We start from the raw sequence: 14,837 nt of genomic DNA, 5'->3' as shown, positions 1-14,837 counted from the left end.
TTGCTGTGAGCTGTAATGCCATGGCACTCTACCCAGGGGGACAGCTTGAGGCTCTGTCTCAAAAAAAAAAACAAAAAAACAAATGCCTACATAAATACAAGTTGATGTCAAACAGGAAGAGGTTTACTAAAGGCTCAACATGTTCAGAACTTGGTGCCTCCCTGAAGTCTGCCTCTGAACTCAGTGGACTGCGGCATCATGGCATCATGATTGCAGTCTGCCCTCACTAATTGTTTTTACCGCACACAGATCTCAGATCTTAGGGTCGTACTTTCCATTTCTCTGGAGATCTCTTAAATTGCTTTCAGTTACAACAGTCTGCTCATACTTTACTCCATCAGAGTTGAGACCACATCCCTCAATTCTCGTATTTAAATTGTGGCTGTTTGCAAATAGTGTACAAATGAAGAAATTAATGTTAAAACACAATATGGGTGGCTGTGGCTCAAAGGAGTAGGGTGCCAGCCCCAGAGGTGGTGCGTTCAATCCCAGCCCCAGCCAAAAACTACAAAAAAAAAAAAAGACAGAAAACATAATACATTTTCTGCTGTAGTAGTCCAAGTTCATCTAAAAAATTTTTTTGAGACCAGCTCTGAGCAAGAGTAAGACTCCATCTCTAAAAATAGAAAAAATAGGGTGGCACCTGTGGCTCAGTGAGTAGGGCGCCAGCCCCATATATGGAAGGTGGCCAGTTCAAACCCGGTCCCGGCCAAACTGCAACCAAAAAATAGCCGGGTGTTGTGGCAGGCACCTGTTATCCCAGCTACTGGGGAGGCTGAGGCAAGAGAATTGCGTTAAGTCCAGGAGTTGGAGGTTGCTGTGAGCTGTGTGATGCCATGGCACTCTATCAAGGGCAACAAAGTAAGACACTGTCTCTACAAAAAAAAAAATGTTTTTTGAGACAGAGTCTCACTGTGTCACCCTCTGTAGAGTGTTATCTCATCATAGCTCACAGCAACACCAAACTCTTGGGCTAAGCAATTCTCTTGCCTCAGCCTCCCACGTAGCTAGGATTACAGGTGTTTGAACTCAGGAGTTCAAGACCAGCTCTGGGCAAGAGTGAGACCCCACCTCTATTAAAAATAGAAAAAATAGGGCAGTGCCTGTGGCTCAGTGAGTGGGGGGCCGGCCTCATATATATACCAAAGTTGGCAGGTTTGAACCCAGCCCTGGCCAAACTGCAACAAAAAAATAGCTGGGCGTTGTGGCAGGCACCTGTAGTCCCAGCTACTCAAGAGGCTGAGGCAAGAGAACTGCCTAAGCCCAGGAGTTGGAGGTTGCTGTGAGCTGTGACACTACGGCACTCTATTGAGGGTGATAAAGTGAGACTCTGTCTCTTAAAAAAAAAAAAAAGAAAAAATAGCCAAGTGTTGTAGTGGGCACCTGTAATCCCAGCCTGGCTGGTTTTTTTTTTTTTTTTTTTTTTTTTTTTTTGCAATTGTCCTTGTTACTTAGCTGTCCCAGGCTGGGTTCGAACCTGCCAACCTTGGTGCATGTGGCTGGCTCTGTAACCACTGTGCTATAGGCACCAAGCCTTAATTTTTTCATTAAAGAATTATTTTTATTGGCTCGGCGCCTATAGCTCAACCAGCTAAGGCGCCAGCCACGTACACCTAAGGTGGCAGGTTCGAATCCCCAGCCCGGACCCGCCAAACAACAATGACGGCTGCAACCAAAAAATAGCTGGGCGTTGTGGCGGGCGCCTGTGGTCCCAGCTACTTGGGAGGCGGAGGCAGGAGACTCGCTTGAGCCCAGGAGTTGGAGGTTGCTGTGAGCTGTAATGCCATGGCACTCTACTCAGGGGGACAGCTTGAGGCTCTGTCTCAAAAAAAAAAAAAAAAAAAAGAATTATTTTTATTGTCAGCCCATAAAGAAGCTATAGAAACTATAAAATGCCTATGAAAATATTGTAAAGACACTTTAAAATCCTGAACTAGGAGCTACTTAGCTTTTCAAATGTGAAACCATCTTCCAAAACAACGGTGAACTAAATTGTTATCCATAATATTTTGTCACAGAAAACTATCGAAATAAGAGCTGCTACCTTGTAGCTCAAAAAAAAAAAAATCTTGCACTAATATATCTTCTATGATTTACAAGTAAGAATAAAGTGTTAAAGTCTACATTTAGAAGGTAGCTAGAATTTCTGAACGGTTGATAGGATTTTACTAGAAAGAATGAGAACATCAAACCTTAAAGATTTTTCCAATTAAGTTTTTGAAAAGCTAAGCATTTGTTAACAAACACAGCTCACTCAAAAATCTGCCACTGTCACTAATGATGATGCTGATCTGAAAAGTAGAGATCTGTCATCTAGATATGCTGGGGCCCTTCCATGATGATCAAAATGGTCTTCTCTCTTTTTTTTTTTTTTTTTTTTTTGAGAGAGAGTCTCACTTTGTTAACCTCAGTAGAGTGCTATAGCATCATAGCTCACAGCAGCCTCAAACTCTTGGGCTTAAGCAATTCTCTTGCCACAGCCTCCTAAGTAGCTGGGACTATAGGCATCCACAACAACGCCCGGATATTTTTAGAGACAAGTCTCCCTCTAGCTCAGGCTGGTCTCGAACTCCTGAGCTCAGGCAATCCACCCGCCTCAGCCTACCAGAGTTTACAGATTACAGGTGTAAGCCACTGTGCCTGGCCTTTTTTTTTTTTTTTAATGGATACAGAGTCTCACTTTGTCACCCTGAGTTGAGTGCCATGGCATCATAGCTCACAGCAACCTCAAACTTCTGAGTTCAAGTGATCCTCTTGCCTCAGCCTCCCAAGTAGCTGGAACTACAGGCATCCACCACAACACCTGGCTATAAAGTGGTCTTCTTTTATTCTTTCCCATATGTTTTAAATAAAAGAACAAATATACATATGGTAAAAGATGTAACTAGTACAAAAAGATCTAAACTAATAAGTAAATATCCTTTACTCCCACAACATAGCACATCTGCTATCTTCAAACTCCTTAAATAGTCACATGAGTAACTCACAAACTGAAGTCAACCTTGGAGTCTCTTTATCTGAAAATAATTTTCAGGCCTTTAGAACTGGGTTAATTATTCCATACACTAATTATCTCTGTTATAGACGAAAGTCATATAGTCTTCTCTTTCTTAAAAAAAAAAATTTAGGCGGGGGTGCAGTGGCTCAAGCCTATGATCCTAGCAGTCTGGGAATCTGAGGCAGGTGGATCGTTTGAACTCAGGAGTTCAAGACCAGCTCTGAGCAAGAGTGAGACCCTGTCTCTATTAAAAATAGAAAAAATAGCCAAGTGTTGTGGTGGGCACCTGTAATCCCAGACACTCAGAGGAGGCAGGAGAATCCATTGAGGCCAGGAGTTAGAGGTTGCTGTGAGCTATAATGACACCATGGCACTCAACCCAGGGCAACAGAGTGAGATGCTGTCTCAAAAAAAAAAAAAAGAGGCTCGGTGCCTGTGGCTCAAGTGGCTAAGGCATCAGCCACATAGACCTAAGGTGGTGGGTTCGAATCCAGTCCAGGCCCGCCAAACAACAATGATGGCTGCAACCAAAAAATAGCCGGTCGTTGTGGCGGGCGCCTGTAGTCCCAGCTACTTGGAGGCTGAGGCAGGAGACTCACTTGAGCCCAGGAGTTGGAGGTTGCTGTAAGCTGTGAAGCCATGGCACTCTACCCAGGGGGAGAGCTTGAGGCTCTGTCTAAAAAAAAGAAAGAAAAGAAATTAAACAGCAACATGTACAAGCTGCTCAGAGACAGCAGAGTGCAGGCAACATGTTAGACTCCGTTGGATCTAGTTGTGCTCTAGAGAGTCCTGGGTATCATCCGGAAACATTGGCAGCGGGAGTCCACCCGAATCCTTCCTGAATGCCTCGGATCCTCCCAGCCAGCTGCACATCCTTTGGGAAAAGAGTAACTCGGCTAGCAAGTGAAGTGACAAGATGAGCATCCTCAAAGAGATGAACTAGAAATGCTCTGCTGACTCTTGTGGGGCCAAAACAAGGCCTGCGCTTGCCAACTGAAGTCCGCACCCTGGAGTGAAGTGCAGGGGCCATACTAACTAACCTCCGTATCGTTTCAATTTAGGATAGGTAAAATGCTGCCAAAATCAGCACAGATTTGGAGTTAAAACACTGGGTTTAAAATGTAATTATGCTGCTTAAAGTTGAGTAATCTTAGACAAGTTATTTATCCTCTCTGAGCCTTGGTTTCTTCCTCTGAAAATGGGAATAATATCAAATCCCCAAATTGATGGTATTAGAAATATGTACAAGTGATCAGTACATAGTTATTTCACCCGTGAGAAACCAGAGCCGAGCAATCAGCCCCCTCTCTGAGCATCATTACCTTGCCAACTTGGAAGCAGTCGTCTGCTGTGAGGGAGAAGAGCTGTCTGGGACTGTACAGGTCAGTGACAGCAGAGCCAGTGACTCTCTGAAAGACACCTCGGGCCAGGCCCTTCACATTGAGCATGTACACATCCTGCAGCCGCATCAGGGCCCTTGCTGCTCCTTCGAGGTCTTCAAAGGCTGGAAGGTCTTGCTCCACCTTCTCATAACCATCCTTTAGGGCTATAAAAGTAGTAGAAACACCAATCCACCATTCAAAAACAAGTTGTAGGAGGGAAGGAGATTGGTAAGCTCTCACCTTACGGGCACAATGTAAGGGTACACAGCATATGCCCTGTGAAGGGCTCTACTACAACTTGGACTCTGCCTGACAAATGGAAACACTGTAACCTAACTATTTGCACCTTCATATTAATCTGAAATTTAAAAGAATAATGAAATAAACAGAGAAATTTTATATGGCAAAAAGACAGTTTGTAAGCATGTGATGATGCAAGGTATGGCCACCTGTTCAAATACTTCATGAGCTAATGTTTTAACTGTCTTTGTGTTCCCAGCAGCAAGCACAGTTCCTGACACTCTTGAATGCTTAATGCAATTTTCTGAGTGAGGAACGTTCAGAATGAGTGAATGAAGGGTAAAAAACAAGGCACACACCTTCATCACATTGTCCTATCCTATGAGTCTCCAGAAATCTCACCCTGTAGGGTTCCCTAAAGTCAACCACAAAGTGAAATAAATTAGGAAAGTGATCTTGCTGCCGATCACACTGTAGTGACAACTTAATAAAAGAGAGACCACTGGAAGACCATTATTTTCAGTACACACATTAAATGGGATGATACATCCTGTACTTCCTCACAGGACCGTAGTGAAGATCAAAAGAGATGGTGGATGTGAAAGGGCTTCCTAACGTCTAATCATATAAACCTATTAACAAGTGACCTTACTCTTTGTACTAACTAGAGATAAGGAGATCAATGAATACCTACCCACTCTATGACCCTTCCTCACATCCCATCAGAATCTTTCTCCTTACCATTGAGTCAGGAGATAGACTCTTCTCTCCTACCCTCCAGCCCTCCTCCTTGTTACCTTGGATGTTCTCACTGGCCTCCAGACTATGTACAATATTCCTCCAGTCAGACTGCAGGCGTTTGATGAGAGTAAACGCAAGCAGAGGGTTAGCCACAGGGCTTGTTGACTCCTCATGCAAAGAAAGTACCTTGTCATAGAATCTGAAAGAGAAGAGTGGAATGATTTTACCTCCTGTCGCAACCGCCACACCTAGGGAAGGCTGGCCGAGTGTGTACACATTCTGCTTGGCCAAAATTGGAATGCTGAATCTCTTGAACCTCTTGAGACTCATGTAACAGTCTAATCACAAATCCATGCAAGAATATGAAAACCACAACTACAACAAAAGTATGTCCATGCAACTGTTCACTGAATGAGTCAGCCTATACCAGTCAATTCCTGGACATCAGGCACCATGCTAGATGCCAGAGTTACAGAGGCAAGACAGGGTCCAGCTCTCAAAGAGTTGACAAACAAGAAAGTATTTTTTCTTCCATCATCAGTCTGTACTCAATACTCAGTATCTGGCAGAAACTCAAAACACTCTTGTTTTTTTGAGACAGAGTCTTACTCTGTGTCCTGGGTAGAGTGCCGTGGCGTCATCATAGCTCACAGCAACCTCAAACTCCTGGGTTTGAACAATCCTTTTGCTGCAGCCTCCTGAGTAGCTGGGACTACAAGTGCCCACCACAATGCCCAGGTAGTTTTTCTATTTATAGTAGAGATGGGATCTATTTATAGTAGAGTAGGATCTCACTCTTGTTCAGGCTGGTCTTGAACTCCTAAGCTCAGGCAATGCAACAGCCTTGGTCTCCCAGAGTGCTATGATTACAGAGATGAGCCACTATCCTGGCCCCAAAACACTGTTGAATTATTTATGACACTTGTGACGTGTGCTATGAGAGAAGAGGGCATATGATGCCATTTGTAGGCAGGGCACCTAACCCAGTAGAGTTGGACAGGGAAAGAAAAACCTTCCAGAAGACGTAGCACTTGATCTGAGCCTACTTACTGAGCTCTTGCCACGTCCTAAGCATCCTCTCAAGTGATTTAAACATGTCTCTTTTAATCTCCCCCAACGACACTTAGGATAGATTTTATTTTTCCACTTTACAAGAGAACAAACTAAAACAAGCTCACACTGTCCGTAAATGGCAAAGCCACACTACTCAACCCAAGTCTGCCTGACCATGAAGCCTAGTTCTGAGCTGTTTCCCATGGAGCTAGAACCAAGATGGGAAGAAGAGGGATTTTTGAGCCAACATGTGCAAAGGCACAGAGGCTTGACCTATATTTGTTCATTCAGTAAGTCAAGCTACACCAGTTGCTTGCTAAATGTCAGGCTCACTGCTGGGTACTAGGGATACAAAGGCAAGATAGGGTCTAATGCTCAAGATCTTAAGCACAAAAAAGAACTTTTTTCCTCATCATTCTGTACTTAATACATAATTAGGTACATAATCTAATACATATTTCTATGAAAGAAAGAATGAAATATACTCTCCTAGAAGGGAGGGACAAAGTTTTGAATAAGGCAATAACTTTGATTTCAAGGACCCACAGTCTAGTGGGTAAGAAAGACAAATATTATGCAATTACATCACAGATGCGACACCACTCTTTGGTGGAACAGGGTTTGGGCAGCAAAGAGGGGGCGATTAGTTTGGCCAGAGCAGGGCAAGGAAGGCTTAGGTGAGAGTGGCATGACTTGTTCACATAGGCAGTATAAATCTGTGTGAGGGTGGGGAGGAAGATTCAGAAGTGGAAGTAACTAGAGACAGAAAGGCTGGTGAGGACGCTAATCCAAAACTGCAAGCAAGAGACAAGGAGAGTCCGAACCGTACAGTGACAGTGGGGGCACATTCTGGGATGTATTCAAGGGAGGTGTTTAGCAAGTAGACAATATAGAAAGTGCTGATGACAGATATGGGGATAAAGAGATGGAGTTGTCCAGCACACTTCCAACCTGTCCAGCTGGGCAACTATCACAGAAAGCGGCCAGAAAGCTTAAAGTGGAGCTTAAAGTGATCATCTTTCTAGTTGATTTCTCCTCTCCCCAGATAGCCAAGAATGTTTATATAGGCGGAAGACGCTGTTTCCTTTCTCAGTGTATGACGGCTATTCCATTTCTAACAAACTGGTGGAATTTATATTACTGAAATTTATAATCTATAATAAAGAGGACTAGTCCTGCCCTGTAAGATTATTTTCCTCTTGTTTTAAAATTATTGATTTCGAAAAGTTTTTTAAAAAGACTTCAGGCATAGTGAGAAGAAAATATGGGTGTGTACAAGAGCACATGAGACTACAAGTCCTTTGGCAAGCGTGAGGAGCTTCTGTATGCAGAAAGGGATGAAAGAGAAAAACAGAGAAAGTGGCCAGGTGGAGGATTTCAGGCCCCAGGAGCAGAGTCTGATCTGAGGATTTCTAAAGAATGGGGTCCTCAATTCTGAAATGGAACTTGAAATTGAAGCCGGGGCTTCCAAGGAGCCAAATGTTCAGTTCAACAGAGACTAAGGACTAAGAATGGGGGCCTGGGTGCCCCAGGGAGGAAATGAGAAGGCTGTCAAATCCCAGGGTGTCTCTGATCCCAAAGACAGGGCTGTTTGTGAGCTGCAACTTTAGGGATTTGAAACTAAACCAGCCTTCAGGGTGTGGGATCTTTTTTACTACCCATTATTTCCTGCTTCAGCTCCATATGGAACTACTTAGCGAAAGATATTCCACCGCTAGATGAAAAAACTTACAAGCGGAGACTTGGGCTTAAGTCCAGCTTGAAGAGTAAGAGTCCAGGAACAATTGAGGGTGAGAGAGCAGGGACATTTATAAAACAGTCGGAAAGGATGGAGCTGGGAGGAGACCTGAGACTTATTAGGACCCAGTCTCTAACCATGCCCCCATTTCTGCTTCTGTAAAATGAAAGAACAGGTTTCATCTTTCTATGGATAACTTTCAGGATGCACATTCTATAATTTCTTCCCATCCCATTTTTCACAACTGAAAAAATGGATTCCTCATTAGCTTAACAACTAATGTTTGACAGACATCAGAGGAAAACTGAGATACAAAGGGAAAGAGATAAGCCAGAAAGGTGAATGTTTGCCCCAAGTCACTCATAAAATAAAAAATACTGTTCCTTTGTTCTCTTTGCACCCTGCTTTGCATTCCGGAGTTGTTTGTTCAGGCTAGGGGTTTGATCTCTACCATAGCACATCTATTCAATGCAGTGTTCAGATATGCCATTTTTCTGCCACACGGAGAAAAATGAAAAAAAATCTTTCAACTGATAACTGAGGTTGGTTTAGAATCGAAAAGTTGGCTCTCTGCCCAGCCTCTGCACAAATAGCTGGTATCTAGAGACTGAGTTACTGGAGGCTGAATTCAAACCTCAGGGTTTCCTAAGTGGCTTTTTGCTTTAACAAATGCTGCTGAGAGTGGAAAATCAGATTCTTTCCTTTAAGAATCTACACATAAAATATGCAACACTATCCTTGCACTAAACATAGTGTGGGCAGGTTACCCAACCACAATACATGGGCTATTTCAGTTCAATATGTTTCTCCTTTGGAATTCAGAAATGGCTTTGTCTCAGTTCTTCTGAGACATTCTAAATGCTTAATTCTTAGCACAGAAATATCTGCTTACTCTTTTACTCTTGGTGATGTTTTAAACGGCAACTACAATAAAACCAGGGCTTAACTACATGTATATACATATATATGTACCATATTAGTATATAACTATATATACTATAACTAGCATACTTTTTTAAAACTTGGGGTAGGGAGTAGTTTCAACATCAAAACATATTTGGTTTTCCTATTTAGAAATTTAAAGAAGAATATCAACTAACAGCCTTAGAAATAACATCTCAAGTTACATAAAATCACCAGATTAGGAGTATGTATAAATGAGCAGAAACTGCCAAAATCCTTGTTTTAGAAAGCACACAGTTCACTAGGTTTTAGAGCAGTGACTAGAAAACAGAATGACAGTCTTCAAAATATCAACCTAAACTACAAATTAACTGTTCATCAGTCATCTGAGAAAAGAATATGGCGTTTTTCTGATTCTTTTTATCTGAGTTCTCACAATCCTAATTAATACTTACGGCTAAAAGTGGAGACTAGTCCCATTGGCCAGTATTAAAACCCACAGTAACCATAAAGAGTTAACATTTGTCTAGCAATTACTACATTCCAAGCACGATGATAAATACTGTTATGTGGTACTTGATCCTTCTAACAACCCTGTAAGAGTAGGTACTATTTTTATCATTATTTTACAGATTAAAAAACTAAACTTAAAGAAGCAAAGAAACTTTGTCCAAGGTCAGAGCCAAGGATTTAAATAAAGCTCTGTTAAACCCCTGAATCCAGACTCTTAACCACTATGTACTCTGACTGCTAATAAAACCTGGTGTAGCTAAGGGCTGGGTCTGTAGGGAAGAGACATCATAGCATAATGGAAAAAGAGTTGAATAAACAATCAAATCAACTGTATCCTAGGCCTGGATTTGCAACTAGATTTACAGTCTTGGATAAGCTAAGACTTTAGTTTTCTCATGTTTAAATGATTTGTCATTTGTTAAGAGTATAATAAAAACATATTTCGAAGCATTATGTATGAGAGAAAATCAAAGGAGATAAGTTTCTAAAAGACCACCCGCTGTGTGAAAGCTGTGACATGACAGTGGTGAAAGAGACCAGCAAACAGAGGTCTCTGGAGGAGGGCTGCCCAGATGCTTTGGCCAGACTCTTCAAACGCTCTTTCCTAAGCCTGTTTCTGAAAGATTGGCACTGGGATTCAGACTCCCCCATCTCCATCTGAGCCACGCCAGAAAGAGACTACTGGTATGAGAACACGCACAAGGGTAGCAGGGATCATGCTGGGTTCTGAAATCAAAGTTCATGTCTTTTTTTTCTTTAGAGACAGAGTCTCACTTATTCGCCTTTGGTAGAGTGCTGTAGTGTCACAGCTCACAGCAACCTCCAACTCCTGGACTTAAGCAATTCTCTTGCCTCAGCCTCCTGAGTAGCTGGGACTACAGGCACCTGCCACAATGTCTGACTATTTTTTATTGCAGTTTGGCCAGAGCCAGGATCAAACCCACCACCCTCGGTATATGGGGCCGGCGCCCTATCCACTGAGCTACAGGCGCTGCTCCCAAAGTTCATTTCTTTTCTTTTCCTTTTTATTGTTGTTGCAGTTTTTGGTTGGGGCTGGGTTTGAACCCACCACCTCCAGCATATAAGGCCAGCGCCCTACTCCTTGAGCCATAGGCGCCACCCCTAAAATTCATTTCTATCAATGAACTTGGACTCCAGTGAATCTGGACAAAGAACAAAACTAAAATATTTTGCTCTGTTGACAAGGACTCATAAAACAGTAGGCAACTATGCTACTCCCAAGAATGACAATAATTATTGAAATTATCAAGGCCAGGTATGGTGGCTCACACCTGTAATCTTAGCACTCTGGGAGGCTGAGGCAGGTGGATTGAGCTCAAGAGTTTGAGACCAGCCTGAGCAAGAGCAAGACCCATCTCTACTAAAAATGGAAAAACTAGCTGGGCATTGTGGTGAGTGTCTAGTTTCAGCCACTTGGGAAACCCCAAGGGTTTGAGGTTGTTGTCAACTGTGATGCCGGGGCAATAAAGTGAGACTCCATCTCAAAGGAAATAAAAAGATCTCTCATAGTCATGTCTGTGCACAACCTGATTCTCTTCTGCATGGACTCACAGACATAGTGTCCCAAACACCTTCTTCCCATGTCACCTCTAAATCAGTATTACTATTGCACACACTTGAAGTTTTATAAGTGGTGTCATCTTGGCTCAGCAAGAGGGTCACATGATATAAGTACAATATTAATCTTATCCAAATAGTTACATGGTCACAAGCACTGTTTCTCAGTTATGGGTTTCTTTTTTTTTTTTTTTGAGACAGAGTTTCACTTTGTTACTCTGGGTAGAATGCCATGGTGTCACAGCTCACAAGCAACCTCCAGCTCTTAGGCTTAAGTGATTCCCATGCCTTAGCCTGCCAAGTAGCTGGGACCACAGGCACCTGCCACAACATCTGGCTATCAGTTATGGGCTTCTGGATGTCTCAAGCTGAGAAGGCACAGCACATGTTCATATACACAGTATCATATACAATCATTCATCTGTCATAGTTTTTTTTTTTTTTTTTGAGACAGAGCCTCAAGCTGTCACCCTGAGTAGAGTGCTATGGCATCACAGCTCACAGCAATCTCCAACTCCTGGGCTTAAGCGATTCTCTACCTCAGCCTCCCAAGTAGCTGGGACTACAGGCGCCCACCACAACACCTGGCTATTTTTTGGTTGTAGTTCTCATTGTTGTTTGGCAGGCCCAGGCTGGATTCGAACTCACCAGTTCTGGTGTATGTGGCTGGTGCCTTAGCCTCTTGAGCTACAGGCGCTGAGCCATCATCTTTCAGAGTTGATGATGACGAAGTCAATACACGATTACAGGACCCCAACATGCTAAGTCTTGCAATATTTTATCCCACAGTGTGCAACACCATGGTTTATTGATTGTGGACATAAAGTTCAAGTACAATTTAAAATAGTTTAACATAGTAAACCACACACAAACTTTACAGACACCCTGTATAAAAAAACAACATTGGTGAGCATCTGCTTGTGTGTGTAGCACTCAGTATCTTATAGCATCAAGTATGGCTTTTTCTTTTTTCTTTTTGAAACAGTACCTGCTCTGTTGCCCAGACTAGAGTGACATGTGGTCTTAGCCTAGCTCACAGCAACCTCAAATTCCTAGGCTAAGGCAATCCTCCTGCCTCAGCCTCCTCTGTAGCTGGAACTACAGATATGCACCACCACACCCAGTTAATTTTCCTATATATATATATATTTTATATACTATCTATCTATCTATCTATATATATATATATATATATTTTTTTTTAGAGACAGAGTCTCACTTTATCACCCTGGGTAGAGTACCGTGGCATCACACAGCTTATAGCAACCTCCAGCTCTTGGGCATAGGTGATTCTCTTGCCTCAGCCTCCCAAGCAGCTGGGACTACAGGTGCCTGCCATAACACCTGGCTATGTTTTTGTTGCAGTTTTGGCCAGGGCCAGGTTTAAACCCGCCACCTTCGGTATATGGGGCTGGTGCCCTACCCACTGAGCCACAGGTGCAGCCTAATTTTCCTATTTTTAATAGAGACAGGAGTCTTGCTTTGCTTAGGTGGTCTCAAACTTCTGTGCTCAAGCAATACTCCAGCTTCAACCTCACTCTTGTGAGACACTGTGCCTGGCCTGGCCTGAATTACTGGTTTTTCACAGAGATTTCATTTCTTTTTTTTTTCTTTTCTTATCTTTCCTTCCCTTTCCTTTTCCCTTTCTATTTCTTTCTTTCTTTCTCTCTTTTTCTCTTTCTTTCTTCTTTTTTTTTAGACAGATTCTCACTTTGACACCCTTGGTAGAGTGCCAGGGAGCATGGTATCATAGCTCATAGCAACCTTAAACTCTTGGGCTCAAGGGATCCTCTTTGCTCAGCCATCCAAGTAGCTGGGACTCCAGGCGCCTGCCACAATGCCCAGCTATTTTTAGAGACAGGGTCTTGCTCTTGATAAATAAGGCTGGTCTCAAACTCCTGAGTTGAGGCAATCCACCCACCTCAGCCTCCCAGCCAATGCACCTGGCTCCACAATGCTTTCTTGATCTCAAATACTTTCACACACATACAGCATCTCAGTTATCACTTATTTCGTAGTTGGAGAGCTTTTACATGTGTTAAAGAGAAGGAAAACCTGAAAACAAAGAAGGTAATGGACATCTCTGATTAACAGTCATGATGCTACAGAACCAAACTCCTCCAGGGCAGAGTTGGGTCTTGTTTACCATTTTATCCTGGTGGTGGCACCATTGCCTGGCTCATGGTAGGTAGTCAAGTATACCTGTTGAATGAATTAATGAACATGGAGCTTTATTCATATAGTAACCTGTCCAATTACTCCGCACCATTCACATGCAGAGCATGGATAGTGTTGTTTGCATCCTGTCTCAGTGACCTGTAAATGTCATACACTGTCACAGATTGTTACCTGACTCCTCAAATAAACCTCAGTTTGCTGGGTCACATGGCATTTCAAAGCACCTGCTCAAAAGGCCCACACGACTGTAGCTACAGCTATTCTCCCCATCTTACTCTGACTCTCTGTGTCCCTGTGACAGAGCCTGGGGGCCCACACAGCATAACAGAGTACTTTGTGAGGTCCTAGTGGCCCTAGAATCACCCCACCACACTTTCCCACAGTGTATCGACTTTGCTGTGCAACACTAATCCGGAGTGCTATGTGTGTGTGACTTGAATCTGAGGCCTCACACATTGTGACACAGCTTTCCTCCACACCACATGCCTCCTGTCTCAGGGTGCCACACGGGGTGACAATGGAATGGGGGGTTCACTCTGGGCCTTAGAGTCATTCCCCACCTTACATCATACTGTCCTGGTCTCACGGTGTGACACAGGTTCTGAGGTCCCCCGTAGCACGTAGCACGACAGTAAGTCTGGGGTCACGCTCGGCTTCACATCACCCCTTGCCCAGTGTCTTCTGCTCAGGCCCCTCTGTGGCTGTCACCCTGGCAGCCCTCACCTGGTCAGGTCCCGCAGCCGCGCTTCCTCCCCGCGCAGGTAGCGCCGCAGCAGCCCCAGCAGCCGGCGCTCCGGCGCCAGGGCGCGCGCCACGCTGGTCAGCGCGGAGAACGTGTCCCCCCGCGCCGCGGCCCCTGCGGGGTCCCCTGGCCGTAGCGTCAGCACAGTCATCAGCGCCGCCAGCAGCGCCTTGGGACCCATCGCCCGCGCTCCTGCTGATTCCCCGGCCCGCCTGCCTGGCGCCCGCCGCTCGCGCCCCGCCCCTCCCCGGCCCGGCCCGCCTCGGCCCCCGCCCCCCGGCCCTGCGGGGCTCCGCAGCCTCGCCTCGCCCTCCGCGGTCTCCTGCCCCTGAGCTCATGGGAAGGCGTGGGGGCTGCTGCAACCTCAGCGTCCGCCCGCCCTCCGCTGAATCACAGCCCCGGGAAGGTGTTTCCACTGTGACCGTCACACTCCGGGATACTGAGGCAGGGGATGGGGCGAGTGATGAACGTACTGATGTCCGGCGTGTGACGCTATCCCCCAAATGCTAACATTACCCTTCCCAGAGCTGGAGTGGGATTACACAAATACTCCTGGATCCTTAGGGGAATCCGGAGAGTCAGTTACGCGGTATGGGGAAATAGCTGCGCAGGCAAAGAGGAGAGGAAGATGCCTAGCGCAGGGCGTGACATTTGAGCAGTCTGACCGACAAGTAGGACTTAGGAGGTGAGGCCAGTGAGGGGCGCTAGGATCAGTGCAGGACAGTTCTAGGACGCAGAGAACCTAATCCTCCTGCCTCGACCTACCACAGT

The 14,837-nt window shown here is 44.6% G+C and overlaps 1 protein-coding gene across 2 annotated transcripts in view; it reads right to left on the bottom strand.

Annotated features, from left to right (window-relative positions):
* P4HA3 (prolyl 4-hydroxylase subunit alpha 3) overlaps positions 1–14,298 on the bottom strand; it is a 51,506-nt gene extending 37,208 nt beyond the window's left edge. For both annotated transcript variants that reach the window (XM_012801563.1, XM_003780905.2), the window contains exons 1-3: positions 14,048–14,298; positions 5,418–5,560; positions 4,321–4,544 (exon numbers count right to left, since the gene is read on the bottom strand). In XM_012801563.1, the coding sequence (XP_012657017.1) occupies positions 4,321–4,544; positions 5,418–5,560; positions 14,048–14,247 (567 nt within the window). In that variant the 5' untranslated portion in view covers positions 14,248–14,298. The remainder of the gene's footprint in view (positions 1–4,320; positions 4,545–5,417; positions 5,561–14,047) is intronic.
* Positions 14,299–14,837: the final 539 nt, after the last annotated feature.

Source organism: Otolemur garnettii, unplaced genomic scaffold, assembly GCF_000181295.1.
Source record: "Otolemur garnettii isolate 467f Iridium unplaced genomic scaffold, OtoGar3 scaffold00001, whole genome shotgun sequence".
Lineage (NCBI taxonomy): Eukaryota > Metazoa > Chordata > Mammalia > Primates > Galagidae > Otolemur > Otolemur garnettii.
The sequence above is the reverse complement of the archived record's forward strand: the minus strand, read 5'-3'. Positions and strand labels throughout refer to the sequence as shown.